This window comes from Lissotriton vulgaris, unplaced genomic scaffold (genome assembly GCF_964263255.1).
Source record: "Lissotriton vulgaris unplaced genomic scaffold, aLisVul1.2 SCAFFOLD_1049, whole genome shotgun sequence".
Lineage (NCBI taxonomy): Eukaryota > Metazoa > Chordata > Amphibia > Caudata > Salamandridae > Lissotriton > Lissotriton vulgaris.
The window spans coordinates 573,935-585,992 of NW_028250089.1; the positions used below are offsets into that span (position 1 = coordinate 573,935).

The 12,058-nt window shown below is 44.8% G+C and overlaps 1 protein-coding gene across 1 annotated transcript in view; it reads left to right on the top strand.

Annotated features, from left to right (window-relative positions):
* The first annotated feature begins 2,291 nt into the window (after window positions 1-2,291).
* The window catches only part of UBA2 (ubiquitin like modifier activating enzyme 2), a 190,649-nt gene continuing 180,882 nt past the window's right edge, over window positions 2,292-12,058 (top strand). Inside the window, exon 1 of the mRNA XM_086950487.1 lies at window positions 2,292-2,603. Within this exon, the coding sequence (XP_086806613.1) occupies window positions 2,466-2,603 (138 nt within the window). The 5' untranslated portion in view covers window positions 2,292-2,465. The remainder of the gene's footprint in view (window positions 2,604-12,058) is intronic.

Here is a 12,058-nt window from a genome sequence, read left to right on the forward strand (position 1 = left end):
GTCGCGAGGTACTCGTGAGGTATTAACAACATCCTTAGGAGCATGGAGCATAGCTGGATTGTCAGTGCACATGGGGCGCTCAACCCAATGCGACTGACCGTCTCCGCTTCCGACCTGTGCGCTCCTCTTGTGTGGTGCATCATACGGTGAAGGGCGGGCACATGGAAACATATATTGATTGTCCCACCGCCTGATTTCCTGCTCTGCGTGCAATGTTCCCTGTCCTTGCTCCTGTTCAAAATCTTCCTCCGTGTCCGTACCCTCATAATACTCCTCCTCTACCTCAGAATCACTCACATCCTGTGTTCCTTGAAACGCTCAATAGTTCTAGTCAGCCTCGAAGTATTCTGAGGTAGCTGTATAGGAATCATTTGAAGAGGGGGGGCATGTGTGGGTTGCTTATCGTAAATCACTTCGTCATCGCTGTCACTGGAATATGCCACCAACGAACCCGTCCCCCCTCTCATAATGAACTTCTGACTGACATTGTTCTGTCCATTCTCCATACCTGTTGCATCACTGACAGGAATACAATTCAAGGGATGAGGAGGTAATGGAAAACCCTGCCCACCCAAACTGTCCTGAGTAAGGGCCACCTTCTTAACAGCCTTTTCTTTCCCTTTTCTCTTCAGGGCCACCTGTGTACCACTCTTAGCGGCTCCCGAAGGAGTTCCCGCCACCAGCATATTTACCTCAGAGGCGTTCGGTCCGTTGTCGAAGTCACTCGCTGGCTTCTGCCGTGTGAGGGAAGACGCTCTTCGGACTGTCACGACCTTACTTGTCTCGCCAGGACGCAAAGCCGCCTCCACGCCAGCACTCAAAGAACGGGCACGCCCATTCCGTTTTCTGACAGAAGCCGGTTGACAGGCTTCAATGGCATACCTCACCCCTTTTGCCGCTTGTCTCTGTGGTGGGCTTTTCGGAGGCAGCATTTCATTGAGCGCTGCCTGTGTCAGCATGTCTTCTCTGCCTTCTTGCTGTATCACTCTCAACGCCGCTATCAGCTGTTCACTCATTTCCATTTTGAGAAAATAAACTCTTTCTGACTAAACTATCCTTCGCTTCTATATCACCAAAGTGATTAACCTGCCTGAATCTCGGATTTCGCTAAGGAAGAATAAACCCCCTCTCTAAACTACCTGCGCCTAATCTCCTCAGAAACTACGCACTGATACCTGCCCTGACGCTCACTCTATATCACGCTCCTGGACCCTACCATTATGCGCGAAATCCGCAGGGGGAGACGTCTCGCGCCGCTCGCCCTGCGGAGCCAAAGTCCTTTAGAAGAAAAGCAGAGCATGTCTGTACTTACAAAGTCTTCTGGTAGAAAAAGTGACGGGCTTGAAATTGATATAGTAGTTAAAGGTAATCCGAGCAGCCCAAAATAAAATCCAATAATGATATCCGATGGTAGTGGATAAAAAAAAATAATAATATATTGAAATTTCAATGATAATGGATGGGCTGACCCCCTTCGTCGCCAATTGTGGGAAAAGCTTGTTCATAGATGAATAAAACACGAAGAAACAAATCAGGTCCAGGGGAAGTTTATAGCATCTCAAGTCGGAAGGTCAAATCATATTGACCATAGCGGACACACTAACTGACCCCGTAAACCCCCATGTATTCAAAAGACAACATGTTTAATAGAGCGTGACTAGAACGTTACTAACATACAAAAGATACACAAAGGAAAAACGTGATCTCCACGGTAACTACGCTCACTGCTGCATACAACAGTTATTTTATCAATAGGTTCTGATTCCAAAATGAGTGAAGCCAAAGTGACTTAACTTCCTGCAGTGAAAAATAAGGACTGCAGGCAACGGGGATACATATGCTTGGACGGACTGTAGTACTATTGGTTTCGTTTATGGTTGTCATTGACACTTCTCAAGGGCTCATGGAAGAGTTGGGTTTACTTTAACTTTGAAACTGCTGTTAATAAAACGTAAAGAGAATAATCCTCGCCTTCATGTCCTTAATAGAATTAAACGCTTCCTTATTTAAAGGTAGGAAACTTCTCACTACTCCACGCCAACAATACACAGCACAGGCACAGCATGGCTCTGAATGTTTCCGAGTTTTCACATTTGCGCCTGCGTCCCTATATATACATTCTTATTGGCTTATTGGATTGTACTACAGACTCCGCCCTTTACGTTTCTGATTGGCGTTTCTTCCGGAAGAGCAGCTCTCTCAGTAGGTGAGCTTCCTCCGCATCGTGCGCCTGCGCATACCAGGTCCCTGGAGTTTCATTGGTCAACGTTGAAGCTTAACCCTGTGCGTCGGTTCTACATTTCGGAACTACCACGCTTTCTTCTCGCCGGATTGGTCACTTTTGGAATCTCCGCCCTTTCTATTTTCTGGTCCTCTTTCCTTTCTCTTACCGCGCGCTTCGTTGTTTTCAGAGTGATTGGTTGTTTGTGAAACCCCGCCCCTCTCCACTCACACACAGTGTTCTGATGGCGCTGGTTGGAGCAGTAAGAGCGGACCTGGCAAAGGCTGTGGGAGAAGCCCGGTTGCTGGTGGTGGGAGCAGGGGGCATCGGATGCGAACTGCTCAAGAATCTAGTACTGAGCGGCTTCAGCTCGGTGCGAGTGGTGAGACCTGGGGTGAAATGGGAGGGTGAATACAGGATGGTTGAAGTAGTGAAAGATGGTGTTCTGCAACTGCACGCGGCATCTATGTAAGCTGTTAATAATAGTGAAAGCTAAGAGCTTTACTGTAGTAGTGATCTAAGATGGGATAACCCAGGAGCTTTATCCACCCCCGTCTACATAGTTCAATTATATTTCAGTATGACAGTGTGCTGCGTCCACCCTTCTGCCGTCTTTCTCTTACTTGCCTCCTGTATTATTTCTGTTTTCATCAGACCGCCAAGTATATCCAGTGGCACAGATTATCTTCCAGGTCCTCTGATGCCCTTACTTCGTTCCCTCTTGTGTAGGGGGTCTGCAACCTTTTCCATAATAAGAGCTACTTACGGTCAATGAAAATGATCATGAGCTTCTCATGCTTTAGTGTTGTGATAGTGACCGCATCAGACAGGTTTATATTGTAAGTTATATTTAATTAATTATATTGTTAGAGTTTTAGAAGTTCTAGTATTCTATATGTGTCATAGATAGTATTCTAACGGGATATGGGTATTCTATCTGTATCAGTTGTGCTGGCATTATGATTTAACTTTAAATCCGGCTGGATGTAATCTGTGGGTTATCCATTAACCCCTTCGATGCTGATGGTCATCAGCCACGGGTGGTGTGTGCTGATGACTAGCTGAGCTCGTCATGTAACGCGGAAAAATGAAAAAAGCCGCACAGCGCAAAAATCGCGGCAGCAGCGATGCGGTTAAAGGAAATGTATCTAAATCCTATTTGGTGTTACTACATGGTTGCTAAAGTTTACATTAGTGGCTACCATAAAGAAGATTACCAGTAGAGATTAGCTCGGTTTGTCTGGCACGGTTGCCACAAAAAAAAGCTTGGTTAATGTGCAATACCTTTACATGTTTAATACGTAGTCATAACCAGGTCCTAATGTTAGCAACGTTTTCGAAAATGAAACATAGTTTATCATTGAAATATAACCTTTGTTGGACCTGCGATGGGCAAGCCCAGCACAAAGGGGGAAGCTTGGCTCAAGTGTCAAGGCAAGTGAAGGCTTTCGTGTTAAGCCGGCTCTGACCCAATAATATCTCCTTGTACAACCACCAAAAAGGACACCACACCACTGCTGTAGAAAAATACGATTCCTTTATATAAAAATTCTCTGTTGTGAATAGGGATCAATTGGGAAAGCACATATACATTTCTTTTGGCCACAATTTTCTGGGTTTCGATTTTGGAATAAATACAATAAATAAGCTCAGGAATAAATATCATCAATAAATAGAATAAATATCACTTTTGTTTAGCAGAATAAATACTGGTTCATTTAAATAAACAAACACATGTTTATTCTGGTATCGCTGCCACCAATTAAATACTTCAGGAACATTACACTTGCAATACGTTTCAGGTTGGAAAGATAACTCTTACAGATTATGACGATTTCACTGATAATGAATACAGGCTTCTCTGGGCACAAAAGGAGTGTTGGGACTCTTTAAGAATCACTCGGGGGATATGCGCGTGTATCTAAAAGGCAAGGAAACACAGTGAACACTTCATTTACACTCGGCTGCCACCGGGTTGGATCTCTGCTTGCCGGTGGGGTCTAAGCGCGCCTATGGGCTTTGTCACTGCTAGCACACAGGCGGCACCAGTTCAAAGTCTTTAGACTGACGAACGGGGCTGCCGGAGAGGTCACACAATCTTCACGCTCAGTCAAATAGATGCCGGTTCACAGTTCCTTTACAACGCCGCTCCCCACCTGAAGTAACGGGCCCACCTCACATCGGCTGCAATCGGAAAGCGATTCAGTCAGGGCTCAGCACTTCTCACGCCAGCGACGGGGTTCTCAGGGGCTCCACGGACCTCCCTCCAACTTCCTCATACAGGGATGGTTCCCGGCTACAGCTGCCGATTCACTGGGGAGGGCAGAGACAGTAGTCCCGCCCAACGAAGGCCGGCCTTTCCCCGCCCCGGCGCACCACCTCACCTTCAGACTGCGCAGGAAGCACTCTACGCCTGTGTGGGCTCGGAGGCGGCTGTCGCAAAGGGGGCACAGAAGACGATCGCGGCAAACTTGCTCTCGCCTCGCGACCCGAGTCTATCGTGATTCACCACCGGGGGGGGGGGGGGGGGGGGGGGGCGGGGAGGCACACGAAATCGGCCACAGTCTCTTGGGGGTAATGAGGCACTCGCTGGGCAGGCACTGTAGGCGCGAGGTCACCGCACACGCAGCTGACTGGAACGCCAGTCAGGATCAACGCCAATGACCTTTGCTGCTCTACTGCCCGCGCTACCAGCCACCTCAGGGGTCAACAGGGCAGCTGTCAATCTGGTGTCAAGTCTGGAATCTCCTTCTTCTAGATCATCTCATCTCTTCGAAAATGGCCGCCAGGGACTGGACCTTATATAGCCCTGAGGTGCTGGCTTGTGCCAGTAGGTTCTAGAACCTTCTTTGGCTAGGCCAATGACATGGCACTTTTGAGATGTATTTGGGACCCTAACAGCCACCATACTGTGGTTCTAGAGCAGCCTTTTTGTGTACCTTAGGGAAATAAAGGTATTCCTGTCAGGAATGCGCGCCAAGTAAAAGGGCGCCAAAACCTTGAAAGGTCAAGGTTCATGGAGGCTCCAAGGGGAGTCACTCACATGAGGAAAAAGGATGGCCACCGTTTTGAGGCAATTCATACAGGTTGCCAATCCCAGTCTATAATGTCACAGGTTTCGCCAGGTACCTTGTAAATAGGTGCCAAAAACCTTGTTAACAACTGGGCGTCAAGGAACATCTAGCCCCATGAAACAGCACATAAAAAGTCCTGGTAGACAAAGAAAAGCGACAAATTTTGGGAGGTACAGGGGAACAAAAGAAATCATAGTGGTGAGGGGACTCTCAGAAGCAGACGGGTCTAACAACCTTTAAATATATTTTGGAATTTCAGCCATTTTTCTCAAAACATCAGCGTATGGATTCTGAAAATGCACACAATTTTCGTCTCGAGTACAAGCTTTTTTTTTTCCTTCAAATTTTTGAATACATATATATTCAACCAAGCAAAAGTTTCTATTTAGTATATTGAGCTGCACACAGGAGAGCTATTTAGCTGCAGCAGAAGAGCTACCAGTAGCTCCCAACCTTCTCTTTGAGGAATTGCGCTCAAGTTTTTCCTATTTTTCATGCTTTATGCCCTCTTTGGATGCTTCGGATCTACTGGATATTGTACCCCCTCCTATTCACGGTATCCAAAGTTCTGTTTTTTCTCGATCTAGAATTTCGCTCTCCTGTTAATTGTGTTTTTTTGTTGTCAAAACCTTTGGTTGGTTTTTCACCACTGATGCTGGCCACCTGCCACTCCGAGCTGAATGATTGTATATAGAGCTTGATTCACTTGCTGACCCCGCAGCAGTTTGTCTTATTCTCAATATTGACCTCACCCCTCTCCTCAAACCCTTCAAGAAGGTCCGTGACTGCTGTCCTGCATATCAGTAAGGCATTCATGTGAGAGAAGCTGTAGGACAGCAACACAAGCCTAATGACGAACCGTGACATGGGCCTTAAACTTAGTGGGACTGGAACCTGGAGTGGTCTTAAGTGGTGATAGAATTTTGAGAATCATTGAATGCTTATATACAGCCTCTGCTGGAGTTAATTAAAAGCCTCATTTGGATGTCCACATGTATTCTGAATTATTTATTTTTGTGGTCTTGCATGAAACTGTCTTCAGAGTACTTTACAAGGTTCCTAAATGCAACATGTCACATGATGCCTACCAAGGGGCTATAGAAGCATACCTTTCACAATCCAGATTGAAAAGTAATCCCTCATAAAACTAGTATTGATCAATAATTTTATTTCTTCAGAGCTGCTTTAAGAGCTCCTGTCCTTGATATTGTGTTCAGTCAGTGAGAGACTGCGAAGGGGGGCGGAGGGATATGATTTAAAGTTGGGCCTTGTGCAACAAGTAAGGGTTTGGTGAAACCTGGGAATTATGGCGTTTCATAAATGAGTAACTGATGGAGTTGTTATATGTGAGGAATTATTTGATTTGTTTTCTTTTATCAAATGTCAGTAAGAGGTAAGTTGGCTAAAGGAGTTTGTGGGTGGTGTGTGTAGTCTTGAACCTAATGATGATTTTCGGGCGGGAGTGGATAAGGCAATCTAAATGCACTGTGGAGACTTATGGATGAACGATAAAAAGCATGCATGATTAAATGCGGCTAAAGGAAGAACATGATTCTCCTCCATTTTCTTCACTTTTTTACTAGGCGGTTATTGTCTGTCATTCATACCTACCCAACTTGTCTTTTGGGATTCTGATTCAAACTCAAGCGCTTGCTAACAAGACCACAGGAATTCTACAGGACTTGTAACTATGTATCTATTCTTGAAATTATAAAACTTTACATATTGAATGTGACTTATGACCGTGTTTGAGTCGATTATTGGCACCAGCATGTGCGCTGTTGAGCTGCTAGAACTATCTAAACATTGAAGCCACTATTGTGTTGCTTCGAAGTTAACTGGGATTTTCTGGGAATATGTTAATTACTTACATATTGTGATGCTGGTTCACAGAAGCCATGACAGTGGCCTGATTACATTCATCAAATACTCATTGTTACAAGTACAAGAAGTAACTTTGTTTTCCTGAGACTGGTAATATGTCGTCAATGGGTATCCATGTCTGTAATTCTATCCCAGCTGCGCTTATAGCTGCAGTCCATCACAACATCTGTAAATTATTCTCCAGATGTGGTTTGGCCGAGGCAGAATACTGCTGGCTTTCGAACAACATCTCTCACTTTACTGATTTGCTTGGAAAAACGTTCAATTTTCTGTTTTGGCCGAGTTTAGACTTACATTTTTCCTACCTAGTGTCCATTGCACTATATTTAACTGTAAAGACAATTCAGGTGGCGTGACAAAGGTGTGACAATTGAGTTTAATGTTTTTGTTTCGGAAAGTTGATTCAACTGATAATAAAGATTGGTAGAAAAGGTTTGAACAACATTTTAAACTACTTAGTTATTGAGATTGACTCTTAAAACTTGGGTTTGTTGTATGGTGGATTCTAGCAAGATGCCTCCTATCTCTGACAAAAGTAGTGACCATAAACTTTGGTATGTCGCTAATTAGTGATCAAACCCTGGGATATGTCTTCGTGCAAGTTTCTAACGCACACTTTCTGAACAGAAACATTAAACTCCCTATAAATTACAAAATACTTTTCAGAAGAGAAATCTGAAATATACTTATGAGATTTGAAGCAATTTTGACATAGTACTGTTTCCACCTGTTGGCAATTTCCCATTGATAACTTATAGAAGGTTATGTGTTAAGTAACACATGTGGGTCACCTGAGACTACATTTAAATAATTTTGCGTTGAACAGATTTATTTAGCTGTCCAGTAGCTAATGAGACCATGTGGTTGGCTGGATCCTGTGTCTGTTTATAAACCACGTTTTTGAAGTATACTCTCTACTCCTGAACTGTGAAGTAGGTGCCGTATTTACATAGGGCAATAGATCTGACCTAGAAAATTATCGCCTAGCCCTTGACTCTTCAGGCAAATTGCAGATTTAGACTCCTCTATTATTTTGTAATTGGCTGAAAGTACTGGGAATGGCATCACCCCTCCCAAGAACTGTGTGACATCCAGGCAGACTTTTTTCATGATAACATCTCAGCCATATACGAGAACTTCAAACCCCTCTTCTTACCCCACCCCTCAACGGCTACCTTATCAGCCTACTCAGACACACACACACACACATCCCTGGACACCTACTCACACATTTGGACCGTCTCACTCCTCAAGGCACAATCTCCCTCATGAACTCTGCACACTTGGGGGCACCCGTGTCACCACCACGTCTTCAACCACAACAGCAGGATGATTGGCAACAAGCTCAAGAATGCCCTGAACACCTTCATCACCACAGCTTCCTTTCCTGAGTACTGGAAACATGCTGAAGAGAGGCCCTTCCTGAAGAAACAATCCCCTGACCCAGCAAATCAAAAGAACTACTGGCCCATCTCCCTGCTCCTCTTTCCGGCGAAGGTTCTTGAAAAGGCAATCAACCAGCAACTCACCAAACACTTGAAACACCGCAGCATCCTGGACCCCTCTCAAACAAGATTCCGAGCCAACACCAGTACAGAGACAGACCTGATAGCAGCCACTGACAATATCGGGTTCCTCCTAAACCATGGCAAAAAGCAGCCCTCATCCTCCTGCACCTGTCAACGCCTTCAACGCTTTCTCCCACCCCATCTTGATCAACAGACTGCTAAATCAGAATCCAGGGAGGCACCCTCAAATGGATCGCCTCATACCTCGCCAAAATAACACAGGGAATTAGTCTCCCACCGTTCACTTCTGAACCCAAGGAGATCATTTGCGGGTTCCCACTAGGGTCGTCCCTCTGCCCCACCATCTTCAACACGTACATACCCCCCACCCCCCGACTAACATAGCCAGATCGTACAGACTCAGTATCCTCTCCTATACTGATGACACCTAGGTCATCTTCTCGCTGTCAGACGACCCCTCCCCCACCAGAACCAACTTCCACAGATGTATGATGAACATCGCCTATTAGATAGACTACTACCTCAAGCTCAACTCGGACAAGACGGAAGTCCTCATCTTTGGGAGCAACACCTCGCCATGGAACAACACTTGGTGGCCTGCTGAACTCTGCCCTTCCCCCTGCCCCAACAGCCCACAGCTGCAACCTCTGCATCATCCTGGATAGCAGGTTATCCATGCAGAAACATGTAAACACAGTCTTGTCTGTCTGCTTCCACACCTTGCGCATGCTTCGCAAGATCTTCATGTGGCTCCCAATTGACACCAGAAGATCTGTCGCTGAAGCCGTTGTCACCAGTCCTTATGTAGGAATCACTGTGCACCTACAGACAACTCCAAACACAGCGGCAAGACTCATTCTTGACCCCTCCAGACAGACTCAAGACCTCAAGAAGCTACCCTGGCTCCCTTTCCAGAAGAGATGCCATTTCAAGATGGTGACTTGTGCATACAAAGCCCTGCACAATGAAGAACCAGCATACATCAACAAATGAATGACCTTCCACAACTGACCAGATACCTGTGATCCGTGTCCCTTTTCCTTGCAAAAAAAACCCCGGATCTGCCGATCCCATAGCGGAGGACGCTCCTTCTCTGCATGGCAGCCAAAGCTTGGAATTATTGGTAAATGGACAAGGAACAATAGAGAGAGCATGGAGGTAACTGTTTGTTTGAGTTAGGAAGCAGCACTCAATTGAGAAAGCAAGCAAATATATGCACTTCCATGGGGTTCTCGAAGATTAAGAAAAATTAGCCCCAGAATGTTAGTAGTGGAAGGATACAAGGCATCAGTTCAACAGCATGGTAAAAAAGCTGTGCCCCAGAGGGAAACCAACACAAGAGGAGGTAGGAAGATCATTGAATAATAATCAAACAAATTAAGTTGACAAAGTCAACCAGTGGTAAGAAACAGGCTGACTTAAAGACCACTGCAGGGATTGGTATTGTCCACAACAAGTCTCTTCAGCAACAAATAACTAAAAGCTGGCTGTAGGTGAGACCTAAAATGTGGGGTAATTAAATTAGGACATCAAGAGCATTGGATAAAACAAATTGGGAGGCATACGAGTAAAAAACGAAAGGTTAAGGGATAATAGTAATGGAAAAGATAAAGTGTGGTAAAGGCCAATAAAAGTGAAAAGGGCAAGATTTAGTGACAGGAAGGCTTTACTCCCAAGTAGTTACTTCTGGCCACCATCATAACTGTACATAACCAATGGCACTGGCCAATAGCAAAATAACTCCTAGCCAACATGTGTGTAGTCTCCGTGGAAGTATCCACAGACTTCTTCAGGGCTGAAATTTAACAAGTAAGCACACATTATAGCCTCTATGGTCACAGCAACAGTCCTACATATATTCAGTAGTTACAGAGAGTTTGGGAGCAAATAGCAGAGGGCCACATGTCTTATATCCATTGAGCGAGAGAGAAAAATAGAGCCACGGATCAGAAAAGATCAACTAGAGACACCACCAGATAAATTCACAGAGAAGAACTTCTTAAGAAGATAACCTGTAGGTGACCGGAATAATAGAGAAAAAACAAAAGTGCTCACTATCAGGAGAAACAAGCACTGGCGTTGCCAATAGGTCTCGCAGTAGGAAAGTTGGAGCTATTGGTTTTGTAAATGACATTTTATATTTGTTTTGTGATTTACAATGCCAATACTTTTAACTTTAGCAAATGTGACACTTTTAGCATTTGTAATGCCACATGTTTTGTATTGACGTGACTTAGATGTATTGATATTACAAATAACAATGGCTTTTAATTTTTTAAAATAATTAATACTTAAATAAAAGTGATTGTAATTTATAATGGCAATGGTCCGAAGTAGATAAAATAGTGGTAAAATAGAAAAACTGTGGCACAGAAAACAGGGCAGAAATTCATATCTGTCGTTTGCATAACAAACTAAATCTCAGCATAATTGTTATGGAAACTTTTACCAAAACAAATATTTTGAAGGCAGGTTAATAAAACCCACAATAAGTATTGGCGTTTTGATAGAGAACAGTGTTGAAAATCAGGGGCTGACCCCCTAGATGCCTTTGCGCTTTCACTGGAGGGACTTCCCATGGTTGGGGGGGAGGCAACCTTACTGCCCAGCAGCGGGCCGTAGCTTTGCAGACCTGATGCGAGTCACCGCCGCCAGGCCCTGAAGTGTGAAGCAGTGGGCGGGGAAGCAGATCCCTTTGAAGCTCTCGGAGGCAAGGGGAGGAGAAATGCTGCTGGTGGCAATCCTCTACAAAAGCACGAAACACTGAGGGGATATGTAGGTGGAAGGCCAGCAGGAGGGCCCGGGTAAAAAAACAAAAAAAAACGGCAATGAAATGTAAATAAATCCTCCAAAGCAAACATCTGAAGTGCACGGTTAATTCAAATGCCTCACAGGGCTTCAATTTGTTTAAAAGGAAGCTACGTGATATTAACAATCACACAATCAAACTTAACCTGAATCTTCCTTAATGTCAACGAATTCGAATGTTTTTCCAGGGCTGCTCTCACGGGCAGTAAAAAAAAACGTTTTGTGTTACCATAGCTGTGCACACACTGTGTCTTGGTAAGAATCGTGCTTCATGCCTTTTGGGCGGTGGGTTGCATGGTGCACACACTATCTGTTGGTAAGAATCGTGCTTCACGCCCTTGGGGCAGTGGGTTGCATGGTGCACACACTATGTGTTGGTAAGAATCGTGCTTCACACCCGTAGGAAAGTGGGTTGCATGCTGCACACACTGTGTTGGTAAGAATTGTGCTTCACGTCTGAGCGGTGGTGGGTTGCATGGTGCACACACTATGTGTTGGTAAGAATCGTGCTTCACGCCCGTGGGGCAGTGGGTTGCTTGCTG